General features: G+C 29.5%; 1 protein-coding gene across 7 annotated transcripts in view; it reads left to right on the top strand.

The window, feature by feature from the left end:
* The first annotated feature begins 632 nt into the window (after positions 1–632).
* LOC121127040 (potassium voltage-gated channel subfamily B member 2) overlaps positions 633–21,122 on the top strand; it is an 88,495-nt gene continuing 68,005 nt past the window's right edge. For 2 of the 7 annotated variants that reach the window (XR_005867457.2, XM_040722412.2), the window contains exons 1-3: positions 633–774; positions 2,055–2,357; positions 12,384–12,602. Coding sequence is in view for 6 of the 7 variants with exons in the window: in XM_040722412.2 (XP_040578346.1) it covers positions 2,128–2,357; positions 12,384–12,602 (449 nt within the window). In the remaining variant the exon portion in view is untranslated. Of the gene's footprint in view, positions 775–2,054; positions 2,358–4,380; positions 4,619–8,253; positions 8,706–12,383; positions 12,603–21,122 lie in introns of those variants that run through there. The other 5 variants (XM_071892216.1, XM_071892215.1, XM_071892217.1 and 2 more) reach the window with 5 other exon arrangements.

Genomic DNA, 21,122 nt, shown 5'->3' with positions numbered 1-21,122 from the left:
TGAGAATGCTGAGAAAATAATGATAACAGATTTGGAAAAACAAAAACACTTTAGATAACCATCTTAAAAAGATGTTGCATATGTTTAAGCCATTTTTATATAATTCTAGCCGTAGGGAATATATTCATTTTTAAATATGTGCCTCCTTGTATTTTGTATATTTACTATACTTATTTAGCTGTTACATGTAGCATGAAATTTGGTACGGAACTATTTAAAAGTGAAAAATAAAAATATGTTGCAATAAGGAGATTAATATATGTACTTTCCTATTTATTATTTCTATTTTTTATCTTTGTTGATAATCAACAGATACAGTAACAAAAAAACAACCAATAGGTCACAAATTTTAGATTGAAAAAGGTAGCCAAAATCCTTCTATAAGGGTCGATTTCAAAATTTGATTTATAAATTATTGAAAAATATCAATAGAAAAAATCCCTCTAACTAAATAAATATTTATAAGAGACAGATAAGTCGAAATATTATAATTAATTGATGCCAATCATTCACAACTTTTAAATATCAGCATACCTTGAATGTGTATCATCCTTTCTATCTGCTTTCTAAGTTGGGCAGTGTGTGTATGAATATAAAAGTATGATGTAACAACAATTCTTTCTTTATTTTTTTTTTAGTTTGTTTTTTCTCTCCATGAGCTAAGACTAGTTTTATTTAAGTTAAACATATTAGCTGACTTAAAATAAATTCTATATTTTAACTAGTTTGGATTTATCTCTGTGAGGTCTTTGTTGAGAAATACCATCATTTTTAGTAATAATTTACAATTACATTTTTATATTTAACATTTTTACAAGTAAAAATTAGTGAAGTAATGGATTTTTTTAAAAACATAAAAATCTATTTTACATAAAAATTGACAGTTAGCCTGTTGTATTTGATGGTTTCCATCTTTGGAATAGAAATTAAGGCTTTGTTGAGAGTCCCAGAAATCAAATAAGTAACACCTATATATTTAATAATTTATATCCCTGGTAAACTATTTTTTTGCATTTATAGTCTATCTCCTCGCCCTTCAGCTTTTTTTTTCAAATCCATCCTCCTTGAAGAAAATAAAAACAAAAAAAATAATAAATGAAATGTAGAACAGATAATACTCTAGTTTTTAATTGTTTTAGCCACACGCATTCTACTTGAAACTTAACATATCTTGTCTCTTTGAAAGAGGTTATTATAAAACTTCAACCCTGAAGGGGTTTCTATAAATGAAGTTTTTGAACCATTTTAGGCCATGCTTTAGCTGTTTCTGTAAAAATGTATTTAATACAAAAACTTAGGACATACATATTAAAGGTCTTTAAAAAAAATAATAATCTAATATTATTGTATTTTTATTTTTATCAGTTCATACAGAACTTTTAGAGCGCTCAAGTTGCTTGAACGCCAGTTAAAAAATGCACTTTTAAGTGAGCTGTAACTGGCATATAAAGTTTGTTAGTAGATTCAAAATAATTGAGTTTAAATGCGAAATTAGTTATAAAGCTACTCAACTTAAAATAAAATTCTAATTTTTTTATTTAAAAATGATTAAAAGCCGCTCTTTTCATTGGTGTTTTAGATATGTGAAGTAAGTAGGACGACAACCATTAGAGTCTAAGTAGAAGTTGCACAAACAATAATACTCTGTCTTTTCTTCTCTGCTGTTTTTTTCTCTTTCTGATTTAAATTAGCTGATTGTAAGTTTCTACGAATTCAAAATGATATTATACATCTTCGCTTACCCGAAGATACTTTACCAGGCTAAAACTTGTAATAACTACCATAAGTCTGTGTCAATTTGTTTCCTTTTATTTTTTAGAAGAGGTTGCGATTGGATATAAAAGCTCTTGACCAGTATACTTTAGTCCATTTGCAATATAACATATAATTAATTTTTGATTATGAATTTCAAATTCAACTATACTTCTTGAAGTCCATTTTCTCTTAAGATTGTGAAAAAGAAGCAATCTAATTTTCTAAAATATTTTGATAAATTTTAGAAAATAACGGTTAACCTTCATGTATTTAACTATTACTTTAATTAATATTTTCAGGGAATTTGCCTGTCTAAATATATTTAAGTAGACATATATATATATATATATATATATATGTATATTCAGCAAAATGAAAAATTGTGATACATATACTGACAAAACAATTAGATTTTTAACTTCTGAAGAACTTACCACCAACTTCATTTTTAATGAGAAGAATAACTTTGATGATAAATATTTTTACCAAAAAAATAATTTCAATGCTAAGTTCATGCAATGGAGTAAATTGAAAACAGTTAAGGAGTTTCCATCGTTCGAATTTAATGAGGTTGATGATATTTCCGTTACAATACGTCACAGGTAAGTCTTTACTTTCAATATACAAATATAAAATAATGATTAGATGAAGAGTGAGTTAAAATATATCATAAATATATTATATCTTTCTCCTTTTTTAAATCTAAGTCAAATTAATTAATAATTTATCATAATTTTAAATTAATTTTTAAGGTGCGTTCAAATATGTACATACGCAAATATTATATATTTTGTTAGTTTTCAGTCAATTTTAAATACAATAGATCATTCTATTTATTGCCGACTTTATAATAAAACCTTCTCTTTTCATTAATTTCTTGTATTATGTTTTGATTTTTCCCCCTTCAAGCAAAAGAAAATGCAGAACGTAAGAAGATCAGAAGCTGACGGGAAGTGGGGAAGAAATTGGAACAGTTTCTAAATTCGAAGCATATAAATATTGTCCTTAGAAATAACAAGATAAATATTGAACAATTTAAGGCATTTTTTTTTGTACATTCTTCCAAGGATGAACATAGAAGTAACCTTTAAAGCATATATTATATAGCATATTCTATAGTTAGGAAGAATCAGCTTACTACCAGACGTCCCGGAACCATAGATGGAGTTTGAAATTTATTATACACAGGCCAAGCGTTTGAATTTTGTTTTAGGGAATGCCAAATTGTATTTATTTATATACAAAGCGGATAGGATATACATGGTCATATAATAAATTTTGAGTGTCAGGGGGCCAAGCCCTCTGGAACTCCTGCAAACTCTTCCTATCAAATTTGTTATTTATAAGACCTTATAATGATATGCGTTGAGCTTTTATATAAATTGCAATTATTCGAACTTCGTAAGAGTTCCAACATGTTAAAAAATATATGTATATTCCACTTGTTAACCATTACGTTACATATAAAAATAAAACTATACAATGCAATGAAAAGTGTAATATATCATCAAGAAACATTAAAAGAAAATACATTTTATATCCATTATCGTATATTATTTGTTTCCCTAATGAGGGTACCCAATAGATTTATATACTACAGAAGTTTTTTTTTTATCAAAAGGAGTGTATCTTTGCATGTATGCCACTTTGGGAAATATGATACCGTCCCATATTCTTAATTCTTAATTATTAAGTATAAGATTATTTTGTAATTTCACTCTTTCAAAATTAAGTCAAAAATTTGAGTCTATTTATTTTCGCAACAGACTTATCGCCAGCGGCGGATATGAATATTTGTAAGTATCATATCTTTCATATTCTATGTTTCTTAAATTTGGAAATCATGCCTGCAAATCATTCGTATGGGAAAACAGGGTCTTGCCCATATATTTTAAGTTGACTATCTATTTAATATATATAAAAGGTTATTACTTTTCTATATTCTTTATCAATAGTAATTAATTATTATTATTCAACAAGATAATAATTAATCATTACAAAAATAAAATGGTATATTCGTGTTTTCCAGAAGTTTAGTAAATGCTCAGTTATTGTAAGGTTAATAGAAAACCAAAATTATACCATAATGCTTGTACGCATCAGTCGTACCCGTGTTATGGTATAAGTATAGTTGATAATATTGTAAAGAAAAAAGCGTGCAAGGAGAAGGGGGAAAAAAAATACATATGGTGTCATTGTTTAAAAAACTGATGCGATTATCATCTGCCTGCTTTATTATGATTTTTGAGGGTATAACGAAAGTATTTATTAGCAAAATGTTTAATGAAGATTTACTACGTATAATTCACTTAGACGTTTTTTATCCGTTACTGTAGATTTTATAACGTCACACTCCATGAAATTTTAATTCATTATGAACCTTATTCTCAGAATAATAGCTAATGAAACGACAAAGTAGAGTATTTCGAAATATATTTGAAGTTCCAAGTTTAAAAAAGGCTTTAATTTAATATAATCTACATAATAAAAAAATATACCATCATACATTTATGTTCAATATACAAAATTAAACAATTGGAATCATATAACTAATAACAATAAATTATATATACAGAATATTGAAATAATAGATTGATCCAAATAATATTAACTTCAATACAATAGGTTCTCATAGAAAAATATGCATTGCCTGTAATTAGCACAAGGGAAAAGGACGATTTATATCAACTCAATCCTATCAATATTCCATTTGAAGGCACAAAAGTGTCGAAGTTCTTACACTAAATAAGAAACTCAATGAAGTCTTCATGGAGCAAAGGAGAAAAAATAGAGGCAGGAAGGAGGGATACTTATGATTTAGCTTCTCTATTAGACAAAGACATCTGTTGATTCATAGTCAAAAGTAATGTATATAAATTAGTCACCTTTGAGTCTTTTTAATTATAAAATTTGCCAATATGACTTTTCCTTAATGTTATATTTAATTATGTTCCGTGAAAGTTTTAGAGAGTCTGCTGACGACATCACGACGAAATCAAAGTAAAATATGCAAAAACCTTCTAAATTTTTAGTTTTTTTTCTTTCGAACGTCAACGTGAAAACTCCAATAACACTATGGCCCGGTTGTACCAAATCTGCTTCAATTTAAGTATAACTTAAATTTAGTAGAGCCTAGGATGATGATATCACTGGAATGCCTCAAGCTATATAGATAATTAAATTATTCAATTAAGCTTTGCTTACCTGTAAGTAAGAGGATGCAAACATATAACAAAAGCTTAAGTATTATGTAAGCACATATTCCTTCAACAGTGATTATGTTTAGTAATTTAAATATGTCTTGACAGCACAGGAAGTCCTAAGCTCCACTTACTTCTTTATTTAATACACCTCTAGGATATTGGAACACATTTCCAGGATTATTCATCTTGGTTACAAATCCTTCATTAAAATACATATCAGATGTTGATATATCTATGGATTAATAATTAATATAGGAATTTGGGTCCTTAAATTGTAACATAACTCAACTATCAGACTAAATTTATGAAGAATATTCTCATCGTGTTAAGAATCGCTATAATCACCCATAAAATTATTTCTTCATCTTCTTCGATATTCAATCATTTTTTTCTTCGTGATTAGAGTTGATATCTTTGAAGGGGGGATAAGGAGAAGTCAGGAGCCAAATATATGGTACTCCTGAATAAGGCCCATGTTAATATCAGCTACCCGTTATATGATTTTTGAGGTAGAAATGAATTACTGCTTTTAAGAGGAGAACTTTCTACATTTAATATAATATATACCAGGAAAAATATTCAAATTATATTTAAATTCATTTATATTTATTTGAGTATGTATTTTTAAAACAATTTACAAATGCAAACACTACAACGACCTATTAAATATTATAAAAAAATAAAAATTAAAAGAGCACCCGAAACAACAGTTTTTATTTTATTTTGTAGCTATGGGATATTAGACAAGAAAGATTAGTTGATATTCGGTAAATCCACTATATTAATAGCATACTTTATTATGAACGTAGCTATAGATTTTATAGAAATATGGAAATGAAGGAATAGTTTAAAATTTTTTTAAATTATTTAAAAATAGAGTAAAAAATATATTATTTATAGTATATGTAACTTATATACTTAAATCCATAAATACACTAAGAAAAAATAAATATGTAAAAACAATGTATCGAAGCATAATTAAGTAACAATTTGATGTATTTCATACTAATTGTAACATTAACTATTAAGATCTATATCGAAATTTCATTTCTTTAAATTTACTATTTAGTGAAATTTTTATTTTCTTCAAAAGTTATCAAATCGAAATTTGCAAAGAAAATTGTAAAACACTTTTTAGTAAAAAATTTGCGAAAAGAATTGTAAATATAATTTATAGGAATTGTAAGGAGGAACTCAAACCTACCAAAAAAAAAATCGTACTTGCAAAAACAAAAAAAGTTATGAAGCACAAAGGTATTAACACAATAACCCTCTATAACTGGTTTATTTTTGCAAATATTGCAAAAATTAAGTAATAAAATGTCCCAAAAATTAAAAATATTAGTCTGGATAGTTGTACAACTTATCTTATTAGCTTCCTTTAATTCTAGTCTTGACAATATTGGCTTCACGATTATTAGAATATTCCTTGATATGGAGTGAATAATCAAGGATTCCATGCAAATTATATAATTGAGGAATAATACCAAATTTTGTTGTTGCGTATAAGGAAAATATAATAAACTAAATAAAAAACAAAGCACCGAACCTGTAAGGAATAATGAAAATTGCGAGTCTTCCATCTGTTTAGAATTCTGTGAGCGAGACTAAAGGTAGATCTAAACATTAATTATTTTTCTATCGACTCCCACTTGACGTGAACAATTAAAAGGTGGACTCAAATACGAATTTGATTCGGTCTCACTTTATGGACCGATTTTTTTGGTCTCATATTATGAGAGACTATTTTTTTTTGTAGATCAACTGTTGTTCATTTTTTCTTTTTTTGAATCCCACACGATAAGTTCTACAGCAAATATTGTATACGTATAAAAGATGGCGGGATCAAAATTAATCCTCGCTATCTCTGTTTACAATTAGTAGAACGTCATTATACTTGAAAAAATATATGATGTCATATTATAAACAATTTATCTATAAAATCGGTCGAGATCATTTTTTTTGAGACCGAACTAGTCTGAATTTTTCCTTTGTACCGATCTAGACCGAAATTTTCCTGTGGACCGAATTTTTATATGAGACTGGTCCAGATCGATTTTTTTGTTGGAATGTACTAATTCAGTCCAACAAAAAATATAATAGTCTGAGACCACTCTAGGATTTCCAGACCGAAACCCAACACTAATATTTAGTATTTACTATTTATAATGAGTAATTACTAATGAATGAATTATGAATACGAACATTGGTGAATACTTTTATTATGGAAATTAAAATTTTCTCGAGGCTTGCATCCCAAACTCACAAATACCACATGACAAAATTCTGGAAGCCTTGCCATAAATCTAGATTTTTTTTCCTTCATTATCTGGAAAAAAGGAATTAAAATTAATATTTTTATATTACTATTATATAATAAAATTGAATGTTATTTAATGTTAAAAAATTAAATATAATTGTTATATTTATTTTTTCTTGTTGTATCATAATATTTTTTTTAAATTATGTTCAAATTTTTCATAAAAAAAATTAATTAAAATTGAAATTGTATGTACAATAAGTTTTAGAATGATTACATTTAAAAATAATTATCTGTAGTATAAGCATTATATTTTATACAGATGGATTATTTTATCTTATAATAAAGAAGACTATAGTCCATAAAATTTATTTTTAAATTATGCATCATTTTTATTTAATTTTTAATCAAACTTCGAAAAAATACTTGTTAGCAGTTTGACTTGTCTTCTTTTTTTTTGGTCATGATGAAATTCTTGAATTTTTCTTTGACGTCCTACATAACATGCGATTCATAGCAATTACAATTTCGTAATTAAAAGGCTAATATGATATAAATATTTAGAGAACAGGACAATTTAATGTTGCCAAATCAGAGATCTAAATTCTCAACTCTTCCCATGTCTTTAATAACATTAATGATCCAGGACTCAAATTAACATTTCTTAAATCATTCAACCTCTATAAAAACTGAGTAACATATTGGAGTAATATTGTAACCATTCTTTACTAATGCAACATTGTTATGGAAGTTCTGACTATTGTTATTATAAAAAGTCTTTGTTGGACTATAACTACTGTTTAGGATTAACTTCAAAGTAATTCCAGGCAATATTTTCTCTATATAGAGAGAAAGATTTGTGTTTACTTCCTTTCAATCCTCTCAGAGCTGCTCACAGCTTATCTAATAAAACGTCATGACAGTTGACAGCCGTATGCTTCTTTAAAATGGTATGAAACATATAAATTTTTATGGACAGTTGAATATCAATGCTCATTTAAAAAAGTCTAAAAGGTAATTACTATTTTATTCCAGGAAGATCGCAATTTTTAGAAACTGATGCTGCAAAGAAAATTTGGTTTCGTAACTCAGCAGTGGGATGAGAATGGATGTATTATCTTAATTGATGGGAATTCCATATGGTTAAGTCCCTTTGAAGATAATTATGAAATGACAATACTACAGATGATGGTAGTATATTGGGAAACTTAAAAAAATATTTGTATGCCTACAAGATTTAGAGCATTTCATATCAGAGACCAGAGACCGTTCATAAGCGATGGTAACCATAATGCATAGGAAAAGACTAGATGAAATCTAAAGACTGGGCAAAGAGAAAGATAAAATCAAAATGAGATAAAAATTTATGATAAAATTGAAGCGTGAAAATCATATGCTTTATCTAGAAATTCTTATTGGAGTCCAAAAAATGAAGATTGTTGGGGAGAAGAAATTATCATAGATGAGCAAAATAGTACAATAATAAGGTCTGTGAGAATTTTTTTAGTAATTTTGAGGTAAAAGATAAAAGATTTGGTCACTGTAGACAATAGAAAAATCATTTTCATGTAGAATCCAGAAAATAAGTTTCACAAAATTTACAGCTAGCACATAAAGGTATGGTCAGAAACGAAGCAAAGAGCAAAGAACACTGTATATTGTCCAGGAATAGACCAAAATATCAAAAAAATTGTACGAAATTGTTAAGATTGCCAAAAAGTTCTACGGAGTTTATCATCAGAGTGAAAAATTGATGGACCAAATCTTTCAACACCTTTTCAATTAATAGTTACAGATTTGTTTTCTGAATAAAGAAAATCTTTTTCAGGAACACTGGGTTCCCATCCGTACATTATTGTAAATATACATCTATGATTATAAAAACAATTATACAATGATATTTTATTGATTATGAGGTACCTGAACAATTAGAATCCAATGGTAGTACTAATTTTGCATCGCAGAAGTTTAAATAATTATTAAATTTTTTAAAAGTGGAGTGGAGAAGCTCATTACCACATGATTCTAAATCATATGGTATTCCTGAAATTTTCATTAAAAGACTAAAATATTTAATTAATAAGACAATAATATATGATGGTATAATCTAACAAACAATGATCAACCATAGAATCTTGAAGATAAGAAACACACCTAGTGAAAATGGACTGAGCCTCATAGGATGGCTTTTGGTCATGATATGAGACTTATATTACCAAAGATAACCGAGATCAGATCTAGAAAGTAAAAAGAAAATACAAAACAAATAACATTGAATATGGAAAAAGGAATAGAGTACGAAGGATTTTACTTCAATTTGAATTGGAACGCCTGTTTACATTCAAGGCCATATATCAAAGAGATAAGGATATAGGATACATTTATAAGACGGGGAAGGGGGGGGGGAGATATTTGAAAAAAATGAAAAATGAATGTTCTTGGTTACAAAATGAAATTTTTTTCTGTTTGGGCTTTACTTACTCAATGGGAAAGACAAAAAACTGTTTGATTCGCCAAAGATTCTTAAAAATTAATGTATTAAGGATCTTTGAGAGCGGCATTATTTTATAAGAGCGAAAAAATCGCTCGAATTTTCGGTCATTTATATAAACTTGTTGTAATTTTTCAGTTTTCTGCATCTTACGAGATAACATCGAAAAATTTGAGAGTTAAAGAATAATTTTGAAGATTACAAGAAAAGAAGGTTAAAGTTATGTCTCAAGAAAATCTAGATTATTTTTTTATGCTGTATCTATGGCTCTCTGCTGTCTTAAGTTGACGAGTATGCTTCTCATGTAGCTGGTCACTTTATGAAGACTCAGACATCTGTTTCCTCGGAGACACTGCCTCTCCTTCGTGTGTGAAAATTACGTTGGAAGATAAGTCTTTCTTTTTTGAAAAAACTAATTTTCCCAATTGAAATATGATTTTCTGATATTTTTATTTTGTAAATTAACATAAGATCACAAAATCTCGAACAACCCTAAGCTAAAAAAACTTGAGACCCTGTGTTTAATCTCAAACTAATTATCAGGAAATTGCACAATGCCTCATAATTACATGTCCCCTATGACAGTGGTTCCCAAACTTTTTGTAATCAATGCATACCAAAAGATTTCTTGATACATATATTTTAATTAAACCAATCGTTTTGATTATTATAAGCTATTGCAAATAATGTCTGGTTTTCATAAATCATAAAGTCATTTCAAGATAGCTTTCAAAACTACAAATAAAGTGTAATAGATCAAATAAGAGTTAAAATGGACTTTAAACAATTTATTTTTCTAGTATTTGGTGAAGTTTTCAAAATATTGATTATGCAACGTACATCAATTTTACCCTGTCATTAGCACTTTCAATCTTTATTACTTGCTGAATATGATAGTACATTCTCTTAATTTTTAACCTCTCCTTTTTTCCAATAATTATCATTAATTGTATGGAGTGCGTGATATTCATATACTCGAATTTTATATTATACAATTCAATTGCAGGTATTTAAAAATATCATCTTTTGCAAAGTACTGTATTCTGTAATTCATGAAAATTTCATTTAATTCTCTTGATGTTTAAGAAAGTTGTGTTGTTTTATTGAAATATCATATTTTATTATATCATAGATTTTGGTGTAGATTATAACAGAACTAGATTTAACACTACGAAAAAATGGGGTGAAATTCCTATGAGAAATTGGTCATAACTTCCTTAATATAGAAGCTGAGACATGATTTTGGTATCAAAATGTCTTTCTTGCCATTATTTATTAGATAAACAGATAGATAGAAGAGAAAAAATTGATTTTTTTTTTGTAACATACATACATAAAGAGTTGTCAAGTTCAAATACGAGCAAACAATTAGCGCCGCTCATTTTTTATTGAGTGGGAGCCGGAGTGCGCTCACGAAATTAGTAACTGAACAGGAGCGCGCTCAGGATTTATTGGTAGGACTAACGCTCTTCTTTTCTATTTGTAGTAAACTTTGAAAGAATAACGCAATATTCTCATATATTTAATTTAAGACTTTTTTTTTTTTTGAAGCCATAGAAAAAAAAAAAAAAAATGTGATGGTGCTTTAAAAAGTCTTTATATAATTATAAATGCATATAAAGAAGCTTATAAAAGAATAAATACCTAAAACCAGAAAAAAATTGTGGTACAAATTTGAAAATATATTGATATTTTTTCTTTTTTCTTAAAATGTTATTTTAGAAATAGAACAAATATTTATTTTCTAAAATACGTCATTGGATGAAATTCAGTTTAAAACTAAACTAAACATTGTGTTCCTGCTTTAGGTTGTGTTTCTGTTACATTTGGACAGGTGTTTCGTCGCATTTAGTTCTACTACCGGTTTTATAATAACAAATAGTGAGACATTGAAATTAAATTAAGCTAACCAAAGGTACCGTTTTATTGTTTTAAGGGCCCTAGGATGGAACCTACATTAGTCTATATGATTAATTTATTATTTCGGATTTGTGTTAGTTAATGCATTTTTTCAAATATTGCCTTTGAACTTTACAAATTTACCTACAAAAGATAGGACACACTTTTGCATCATTTTTTCCGAAATTAAGCTTTTATGACCTTGAAGTTGAAAAAGTAATCTATTTCAATAAATATTATAAGTAAAGAGTACTTTCTAGGAGTAAAATATTTTTAGCCTAAAGGAAACAGAAAAAAACATTACCACAATAACATATTAATGGCGTACTCATGTATCAAGAGGTAGAGTATTTTTAAAAACCGTAAGTTTTCCTTATTTTTGGCTGTTGAGAGTCAACTTATGTTAAGAATTGTTTTAAATATATAAAATCCAAAAAAAAAATAAACTAATAAATTATTGTATAATTATAACTTTGCTATAATTTTCATAATTCCTTAACACTAAAGTATTTTTTTAAAGAATTTCTCTAGTAATTGAGTTCTGAATCTTGAGATATGTCCTAAGTTTAGGTTATATTTGCCGAAGCATGATTTTTTTTTTTTTTTTTTTTTTGCATTATTTTGTCTCTCCCCTGTTCAAAAAAAAATCATAGTTGAACATATTTTGATGTCCTATGGCAAATACATATGCAAAAATCAGAAAATTCAATTCTGAATACTCGACATATAAATACCCTATGTTCATGTTGTTGTTTTTTTTTGTTATCTTTTTTAGTTCAGCACCATCACTTCCAGTTTTTCATTCTTCAAACTTCATTATTTGTCCCAATGGTACAACTTCATCAACAACTATATTTAGCAAAGAAATTTCTCGCCCTTCTACCAATTATAATAAAGAGCATTTTTTAAGTACTCAAAGAGAACCCTTTTCTACTTCAAGAATGGAACATAATATGTTCAGAAAAGAGGAAGATAAGATTCATAATAACCCAAGGTAGTAAGATAAACTTCTTTTTTTTCTTTACATTTCTAAATAATAAATATCAAATCATTTCTATGTATTACAACTAGTATTATATTTTTCCGAAGATCATCATGAATTTCTAAGATGAAAATCATTTTTCCCCTAATTATAGTATGATTGTTTTTATAAATTGTTTAAGTGAATCCCACTTGATAGTTTCAACGGGGGGAAAAAAATGGCTATTTAAATTTATATTTTATGTCGATTGTAGGCAGTAATTGACAATTATTATGTTTAACTTAATAGGTGCACCAAATTGAATTGAACTTTGTTAAAAATATATTTACGAATCTATTGTTTAGAAATGAAACACCCTTTTTTGATGATATATTAATAGTTAAAGGGTAGGGTAGAGTCAAATGAGTACATTTTTGTATTTGGAAGCTTTTGAAAACAAAATCCAAAAATTGGATTATCCATATTTCTCTTCATAAAGTGAAATTTTTTGGTGAAAATATCAAAAATTAAATTTTAATTTTTTTGCTCTGCTGCATAATTTGCACGAGTAAATTTTTGGAGATGAATTTTAATCTTTTTGGGTACAGCACATTTAAATTCTGTCATCAGAAGTCATTCTTCATCAAGATTCCTTGTCAACTACTCAAGGAACATAGGAAAATAAGATACGCTCCAGGTTCCTTCAAATCTTAAAATAAAATAGCCTAGTTTTAACGCTGTATGACGAAGAAAGAATATCGCGAGATAAAATAACCGATCCCTTTTTTGCCAAAAATGGTCAACTTAAAACTTGTATTATGACTGAGGTCCTAATAATGTTTCAGGTGGATAACTTTTCCCAGCAGAAGAGGGTGACCTACGAAGCATCAATAATCAAATTAGTATAATAAGTTTTACCATAAAAATAGTAACTTATGTTATATGGGAATACTCTTATATAATAACAATCTAATACTTGATTAGAGATAAGTAGAAAGTAGTATACATTTATATTATTATTTTTAGTGCTCGGACTATTCAAAAAAAAAAAAAAAATCGTTATGACTATCCAGTGCTGCTTCTAATACAAATTCCCCATTCCGATTCAACATTCCATTCTAACTATTATTAACACTACTAACGATCATGAGATTATTTTATATCATTTCATTTTTTTTACTTAGCTAAAACAATTACTGGCTACAGTGTAATAAGCAACTTAAACCTCTTCAAATTTGATCTTTTTCATCATATATATACAAACTGATATTTTTCTCATTATCCAACGTCCAAACTAACTAAATATACAAATAACTTTGATTTTGCAACTTGGATATACCTGTCAAATATGTTCCTGTTGGGCTCTAAATTTTTTTCTATTTTTCTGCTGTGGCTCAATTGCAATTCGAGTCACAAAGTCGCTCATCAGTTTCACACCTCTCAGCCACATCATTGGTCACTTTTACTGACCTCACAAACTTCTTCTTTCCTGTAGCCGTCATTATCATCCCAGGTGTCAATAAGAGTAGTAAGCCGGTCCTATTTCACTCCAGTTGATGACAGGAAACACTGCATTTTCTATTCTATAACTCTCAGGTCTCTCTATTTCTGATAGATTAACTTCGTGCTTCTCCTTTGCAGACTTGTTCATGTTGTCATCGGAACGAGACAAGATGAATGGGAAAAGTTTTTTAGACGATAACAGCGGTGTTTCTTCATTTTCTTGAGACTAGAGGTTGTCAGTTTATATTCATGCTAATTGTATTTTAGTATGTTTTTCATAATCTGGAGGTCATGCATATGGGAATCAACAGCAAATGTAGTGCTCACCAAATAACTTGTATAGATTATGGCCTGGAACTTGTTCCTCCTGTCGAACTTAAAGATTGTGTACTTACTTTATTTTCGTTCCTTGGAAACATGAGCATCTAAAAGCAGTAAATGTTCCTTACCATACAACAGTCTGGTTCAAAGGTATCTTGCGTGGCCTAATGGATACCTACATGATTTTCCTCAACAAGCTAGATCATACACAGCTTTGCAATTTACCTGTAATGACCCCATGAACTTATTTCCCCAAGAAAATTGTTTACGTTGAAAATGTGCTTGTCATCTTCGGTTTTTTAAATATTTTTCAACTTGGCTAAGAACTTTTGGTGGTCCTTATAGAATTTTTCTCACATATAATTTTAGTAGAACATTTATCTCTCTAGTTTTTCTTCAATTAGCTTTGCTGTACCCATATTGATGTCTCTCTTGCTCGATGTGGTATCAAGTGTTATGACTAAAATGTTGTCTGTGACACCCTAAGTTTCTATCAGCTTTATTGCACCGTGGAAAACTTTCTACTGTATAGACCAAGAACATCCCTTATCCGTTTGCCATCCTAACTTTGAACTAAGTTACGGTGAGTATTTATTCTATTTCGACTTGCATTGGAGGGTGATATAACAAATGCATCAATGTCTGCAACTCCTACCTTTATCACAGTAGATACCAAAGCTGAAGTCTGGTTGTCAGAGAGTGACAACATATCTGCAGTGCCACAAATAGCTTCAATCGTAAAAACTGAACTTGGAAAGTGTAAGTGTATTTTACTTCTTTTTAAGGAACATCCTGGTGTCGCTTCAGTGTATTCTGAACCCTCACTAGTATCAGAGTCTTAGCTGTTCTCTGAGTTTTCATCACTTGAAATTTCTCTAACTTCTGCTCTTACATCCATGACTTATGAAAACATTCTACCTTCTCTTTGTTCTCAGACTAGACTTCTATTATTAGTAAGTTTGTATTTCATTTAAATATTTATTGATATCTTTTCATGATATATTATATATGTGTATTAACAGCAACATATGATGTTATCCTTTCCAAGTTTAAAAATTTATATGTCAATGAAATAAAAACTTTAAAAATAATGAGGAAAAGAAGGTTGAATAGGTTAAATTAAAGTGTTAAACCAAGTAGGCCTCACGTAATCAATAGCTGAAAAATGTGTTAGAGAAAATTTACTTTTTTATCCACTAGAGGTAGTATTTTGTTACTATTACTTCCTTCAAGAGAATAACAATTGTAGCTAGTACCTATAAAATAAACAATATTTTCTTATCATGTGTTAAATATCTGTATATAGATATATAATTTAGTTATTGTATATTTGAGTGATAAATTATCATTCCAGTGATAAGATTAATGTATTGGATACTTCTAAGAGTGGTCTGCTTTGTTAGCTTTGTAACTTGTCATCTGAAAAGATTCATTTTAAAGAGAAGGAAAATTCTTGAAACTCTACTAGTATATTTCCTTACAATGACTGGTGGGCTGAGCTGGACACTGTGCGATGGGCAACCTACTGAACCATTTCCCTCTACACGTTTACCATTGGAGGAGAACCACTCTTAGCAGGATATCTTCGAGAAGGAGGAATAGAGTTGCGACAATTCAGTGGAGGACGGAGGGTTTTCCCTGGTCTCCTTTCTTTCCGAGTCCAAAAATAATTATTGGGCTCTTCTACTCCTAAGAAACAAAGGCCTTTACATAAAATTCTTGAATATTTCCATTCTATTGGGGCGAAAGAACCGCCTGTTTCTTTCTCACAAGATACCTTGGGTTGTATTGACGAGGAAATTTTGTCTTTTGACAAGAAACTTCAAGGATAAGGAGTTATATCCTTGATAAAAGAATTCTACGAAAGTAGAGAAATTGATGGAAATTTCGTAGGCTCATGTAGAGTTGCAACAGCTCAATACATGTCCTAGCAAATCTAACCAACCTCCATAAGACATCATGCTGGGAAATGAGCCAGTAATAATGGCCTTCGAGTTTTCATTACTATAGATGTATATTCAGGTCCAGACAAGGATTTCAAGTCAAAAATTTGATTCTTGAAAAATTATTTCGGAGGCAGAATTGTCTCAGCACCTCCTCCACCACAAAAAAATAAAAATAATGGGACCTCCAAGATATTATTTAAGACCTCAGAGAGGAGGCGACAAATGAAGCCGTTATTGAATTCAGAATTTATTTAGTTTTTAGAGTTTGTCTCACATGAAGTATATTTATATAAATGTAATAAGAAATTAAAATAAATTATTTTTCAATTTGTGTTCCTTCTTTCCAAATGGTTGGAGAAAAGCTTTAATTTGTTGTTTAGTTTTTGATTCATTTTTTGGGATCATACTCATATCACATATATATCCACATCGGAGAGGATTGACTCAAGAGAAATCCACCTACTATGAGCAAGATGTAAAACTCATCAGTCTCTAATGAGAAAAAAACATAATTTTTTCATTATATCTACAATGGACAATTTTAATTTATTTATCGGGGTTTACTAAAAATGCTATGCTCCTTTTGTTATTATTAAGTTGCAAATCTTGTACATCATTATTTACTCTATCTATTTGAAATTTATTTAAGTAAATTATACGTTCAATTTTCCAAAGGAAAATTCCTTATATGTAGCCTGTAAGGAACATTTTGTTTACACCCTAATCAAATTGCATGGGAATGCTAGTGCGCGGACACATAACCGAAACCCTTATGGCTGAAAGCAATGTTACCGAACAGAAATTTTGCCGAATGACCACTTTGCGGAACAGACACTTTGCTGACCAGACACATTGCTGAATAACCCCATTGACGAATTTTATAACAAATATATTTGATGATGATTCATGCTCCAACTATGATTCCCATTCATGTTACTCCAAAATTCAAAGATAATATGTTTAATTTATTTTGGTTATTATAATGGTTAAAAGGGGGGAAATATTCGATTCAGAATTGAAAACTAGACTGGAAATATGATTTTTTTTCTTTTTGGATATAGGCATTATTTAACTCCTGTCTAAATCACTTTTTTTTTTCTTGCCAAGCTCTCTTCATTCTTAAAAGTGTCTATTACTTTCCTTATGTTGGGATGAATACGACTAACAGAGCTTTTTGAAGCTTTATGAAATCCTTTTACATTATAATTTGTTCGAATCGTCATAGATTGAGTCCTTTTGTAATCATACTAAAAAAATAAACAGCAAAATTTGTTGAAAGTGCTTATAACTTATAAGTCACTTGTTATTGTTCTCATATCTTGGCTAGAGATCCAATGGAGGTATACATTCACAGTCTTTGATACACAAATCCGAGTGACCACGTAATGCAGTCTGTTTCGTACTCTTTGTCTAAGAAAGAAGGTTCACGAAGAAAAAAAGAACCGTCCTGCTTATCTTTCTATTCAGATTCCAGATTGCTCCAACTGTGCGAAGCTTTATAGTTTTCCTCGCTTATGTATCTCATTTCCTCGTGCTCTCCTACGACCCGACCTTTGATTGGCTCTCCAAATCCTCTTAAGAGTTTGCTTCTCCACAGCCAACCTCCTCTTCTTCCGAAACATCCTGTATCATAACCAAGTAAAAATCTGAAATCTATACTCTTCCTGGATCTGATGTTAATTGTCATGCTTATTCATCCAACCATGAGTCTTTTAAAATACAGATAATCCATCATTACGAATTATTATAGATAACGGATATATTACGGTTACTATTTATTAGCACTTCTTCCATTCGATCGAATCCATAGAGTTCTATGAACGAATTGTGTCGTGTTTTTGTTATTTAATTTATTTAAAGTACTACAACGGTAAAAGATTAGAACTCCATGCAACTGTGTTGTGTTCATATAATGATCAATAATGAATATTAACTTTTGAAGCATCCTCATAATTAAATGAATCAATAAATTATTAATTAGTGAACAATTAACTATTGCAGTTTGTACAAATAATTAAGCATATTATCCTTTAATTTTGGAGTAATATAGATTGGAATCATAATTGGAGCATGAATTATCATCAAATATATTTATTACAATATTCGGCAAATTGGTCTTTCGGCAAACTGCAATTCGGCAAAGTAACTTTTGGGAAGAATGGTCATTTGGCAAAGTATCCGTTAGGCAAAATGGCTTGCGGCAAAGTGGCTTTCGGCAATGTGTCCTAGAACCGGAAATCTGGGTAATAAAAACATTTATCCAGAAGACATATCGTCAGACAATGGGAGCAAGTGGATCAGTTCAAGAAAACATGGACGTCAAAATATCCTTTTTCAATGAGATACGAAGGAATTAGAGCTTTAATAATGTAAATAATGTTTTGAACTACAATGAAACTTCTCATCTTGCAGTGCTTTCACCTCTCCTTCTATCCGACCAAAAGACACGAACCCGTTAACGTGATTAAGAATAATTATAATAATTCCGTGAAATGTAGTATGAGTAGGCAATATCCAAATCCGGTTGATCAATACATTTTTATGAGTGCTACTATGAAAAAAGAAAAGACTGAAGAGTCTGTTCTCAGTTATTTGTTGCAGGTCTCAGACAGACAAGTTTTTTTTCCAATTGCAAACTTTTACAGAAGTTAATAGCTTTAAAGATATTTATTGTGTTAAGTTTGTGGTAAAAAATAGAAAAAAGTTCGTCTTTCAATAAAAGATATACACTGAGAATGAGAGAGAAGGCTCATATGATTGGACATATTATATGTTTGTAGTTTGCCAATTTCTTCTCCGACTAACAATAGTTAGAGGTCTGAGAAGTTAAAGGAAGAAGTGGTTTCCTGATCCCAGGGAAGGTAAAGTTTCCATTTTTCCTTCTCTGTTTCTTTGGTTTTGCCTATTCTTTAGGAAGTCATTTTTGCGTTGTGAAGTTGTGAGCTTCCTTTCCTAAATAGTTTCAATTATATTCAAACCCTGATAGAACATTCATGTGTGCACATAAAAGACGGAGAGTAAACTTGAGGATTTGCTTCAGACTTATAATTATTAGTCTTTGTTGGAGTTAAAGTAGAATTGATGATCGACATCTTAGTAATTCTGTATTATTTCCTGGTTTATTTCCTTATCTCTCTCCTCCCTGTCACAACTGATTGTATCTGATCTAATGAAATGTCAACAGCATTCTCTCCTCCAAAACATTCTTCAATTTTTCAGGGTTACCATATCAAGGGTCGTTTTTTTTAACATGCCCATTATACACACAATTTTTATTACTATAAACTATAGCGTTCCTGGCTCGATCATACACTATAATTTTCTCTCATCTAAATTAAGACAATATTCCCCACATTATTGTTGAAGTCAAAGTGGGAATGGAATTAATAAAACTGTGTGGTGAGTGTTCTAAAGATTTATTAATTATAAGTAATATTGATTCAACATAAGACCCATAAAGAGGGTAAAAAATAGTTTATGTATAAATCTTTCTACCAAATAAATGAGTTTGCATCTAAAACAAAACAATATAGTTAATTGAAGATATTGCAGTCGTTTCGATAGAAACATCTACCGTTTATACATATTGCACTGTATGTAAGGATTTTTGATGTTCATCATATACATATTTTTAATCTAAGAAATAGCAATGTAGTTGTATTAATGAAATATTGCAGGGATGTATTGCATGGTGTATGTTAATACACACAGAACTGTTTTTTTTATTGCTTTCTTACTTATAAAATAATTCATGTGTAATTTTGTTAAATGTTAAGATTTGACTTAAATATCAACCCTGGTAACGAATTTAATAAACTTAAAGATCAATGTTTTTATTACTGAGACCTCTACGGAGCAAAGTATTCATCAATTATGATTATGATTATTTCCTTTTAGAGGAGTGTGAGTGTGCTCATGAGAGACAGAGGAAACACTAAAAATTTTATTGGAAGTTATCTGCTATATTACTGAAGAAATATTTGTCTTATAGCGGACGCTTAAATACTCCTGGTAATACCGGATACTACTACTAGTTTCTTATAAAGTTACTCTGGGAATCTCTTGACTCAATGATGCTCACCCTTTCAACAATCCTAGTTGTACACTTTGGTGTGAAGATATTATAACAATCCTCAACTCGTTGCAAAACGTTGTTTCTTTATGGTGGTTCAGTTAACATAGCTATTTCAAGTCTGTTTCTGAGCCATTCTTGATTATTACTTCTACTGGATTTTCCCTTGACTCAACGATGCTCACCCTTTCAACAATCCTAGTTGTACACTTTGATGTGAAGATATTATAACAACATCAACTTGTTGCAAAACGTTGTTTCTATATGGTGGTTCAGTTAATATAGCTATTTCAATATTCTGTTCACTTAGCATTTTCATCAGTTCGTATTCTACCAGACTTACCTTCCCGAGATTGATCTGTATACAGTTAAAAGATGCAAATTGTGTGTTTTTCATTATTGTTAATTGGGTGTTCAGATGCTTTTGGATTGGATTCTCTAGAACGCTTCTTATCTCTTTCTTCGGTGCACCCCAACTTTCTTGTGGTATTATTCCTAGTACTACTGACTATACTTAGTCTTTTTTTCATATCCATTTTCCAATAATCTCTTAATTGAATTTCTTTTGTTTCCTTTACTCCTCCGTTTTATTATTTTCTACAATTTTCTTTTCGTCGTCTTCCCCACTTATTCCTTTTCCAAGGGGTTTCTTATTAATTTGTTTTGATCAGTAAAGATTGATTCCTCGCGGGATGCTTCTTCTATCTTTGT

This window comes from Lepeophtheirus salmonis, chromosome 12, assembly GCF_016086655.4.
Source record: "Lepeophtheirus salmonis chromosome 12, UVic_Lsal_1.4, whole genome shotgun sequence".
In the NCBI taxonomy this organism is placed as follows: domain Eukaryota; kingdom Metazoa; phylum Arthropoda; class Copepoda; order Siphonostomatoida; family Caligidae; genus Lepeophtheirus; species Lepeophtheirus salmonis.
The sequence above is the reverse complement of the archived record's forward strand: the minus strand, read 5'-3'. Positions and strand labels throughout refer to the sequence as shown.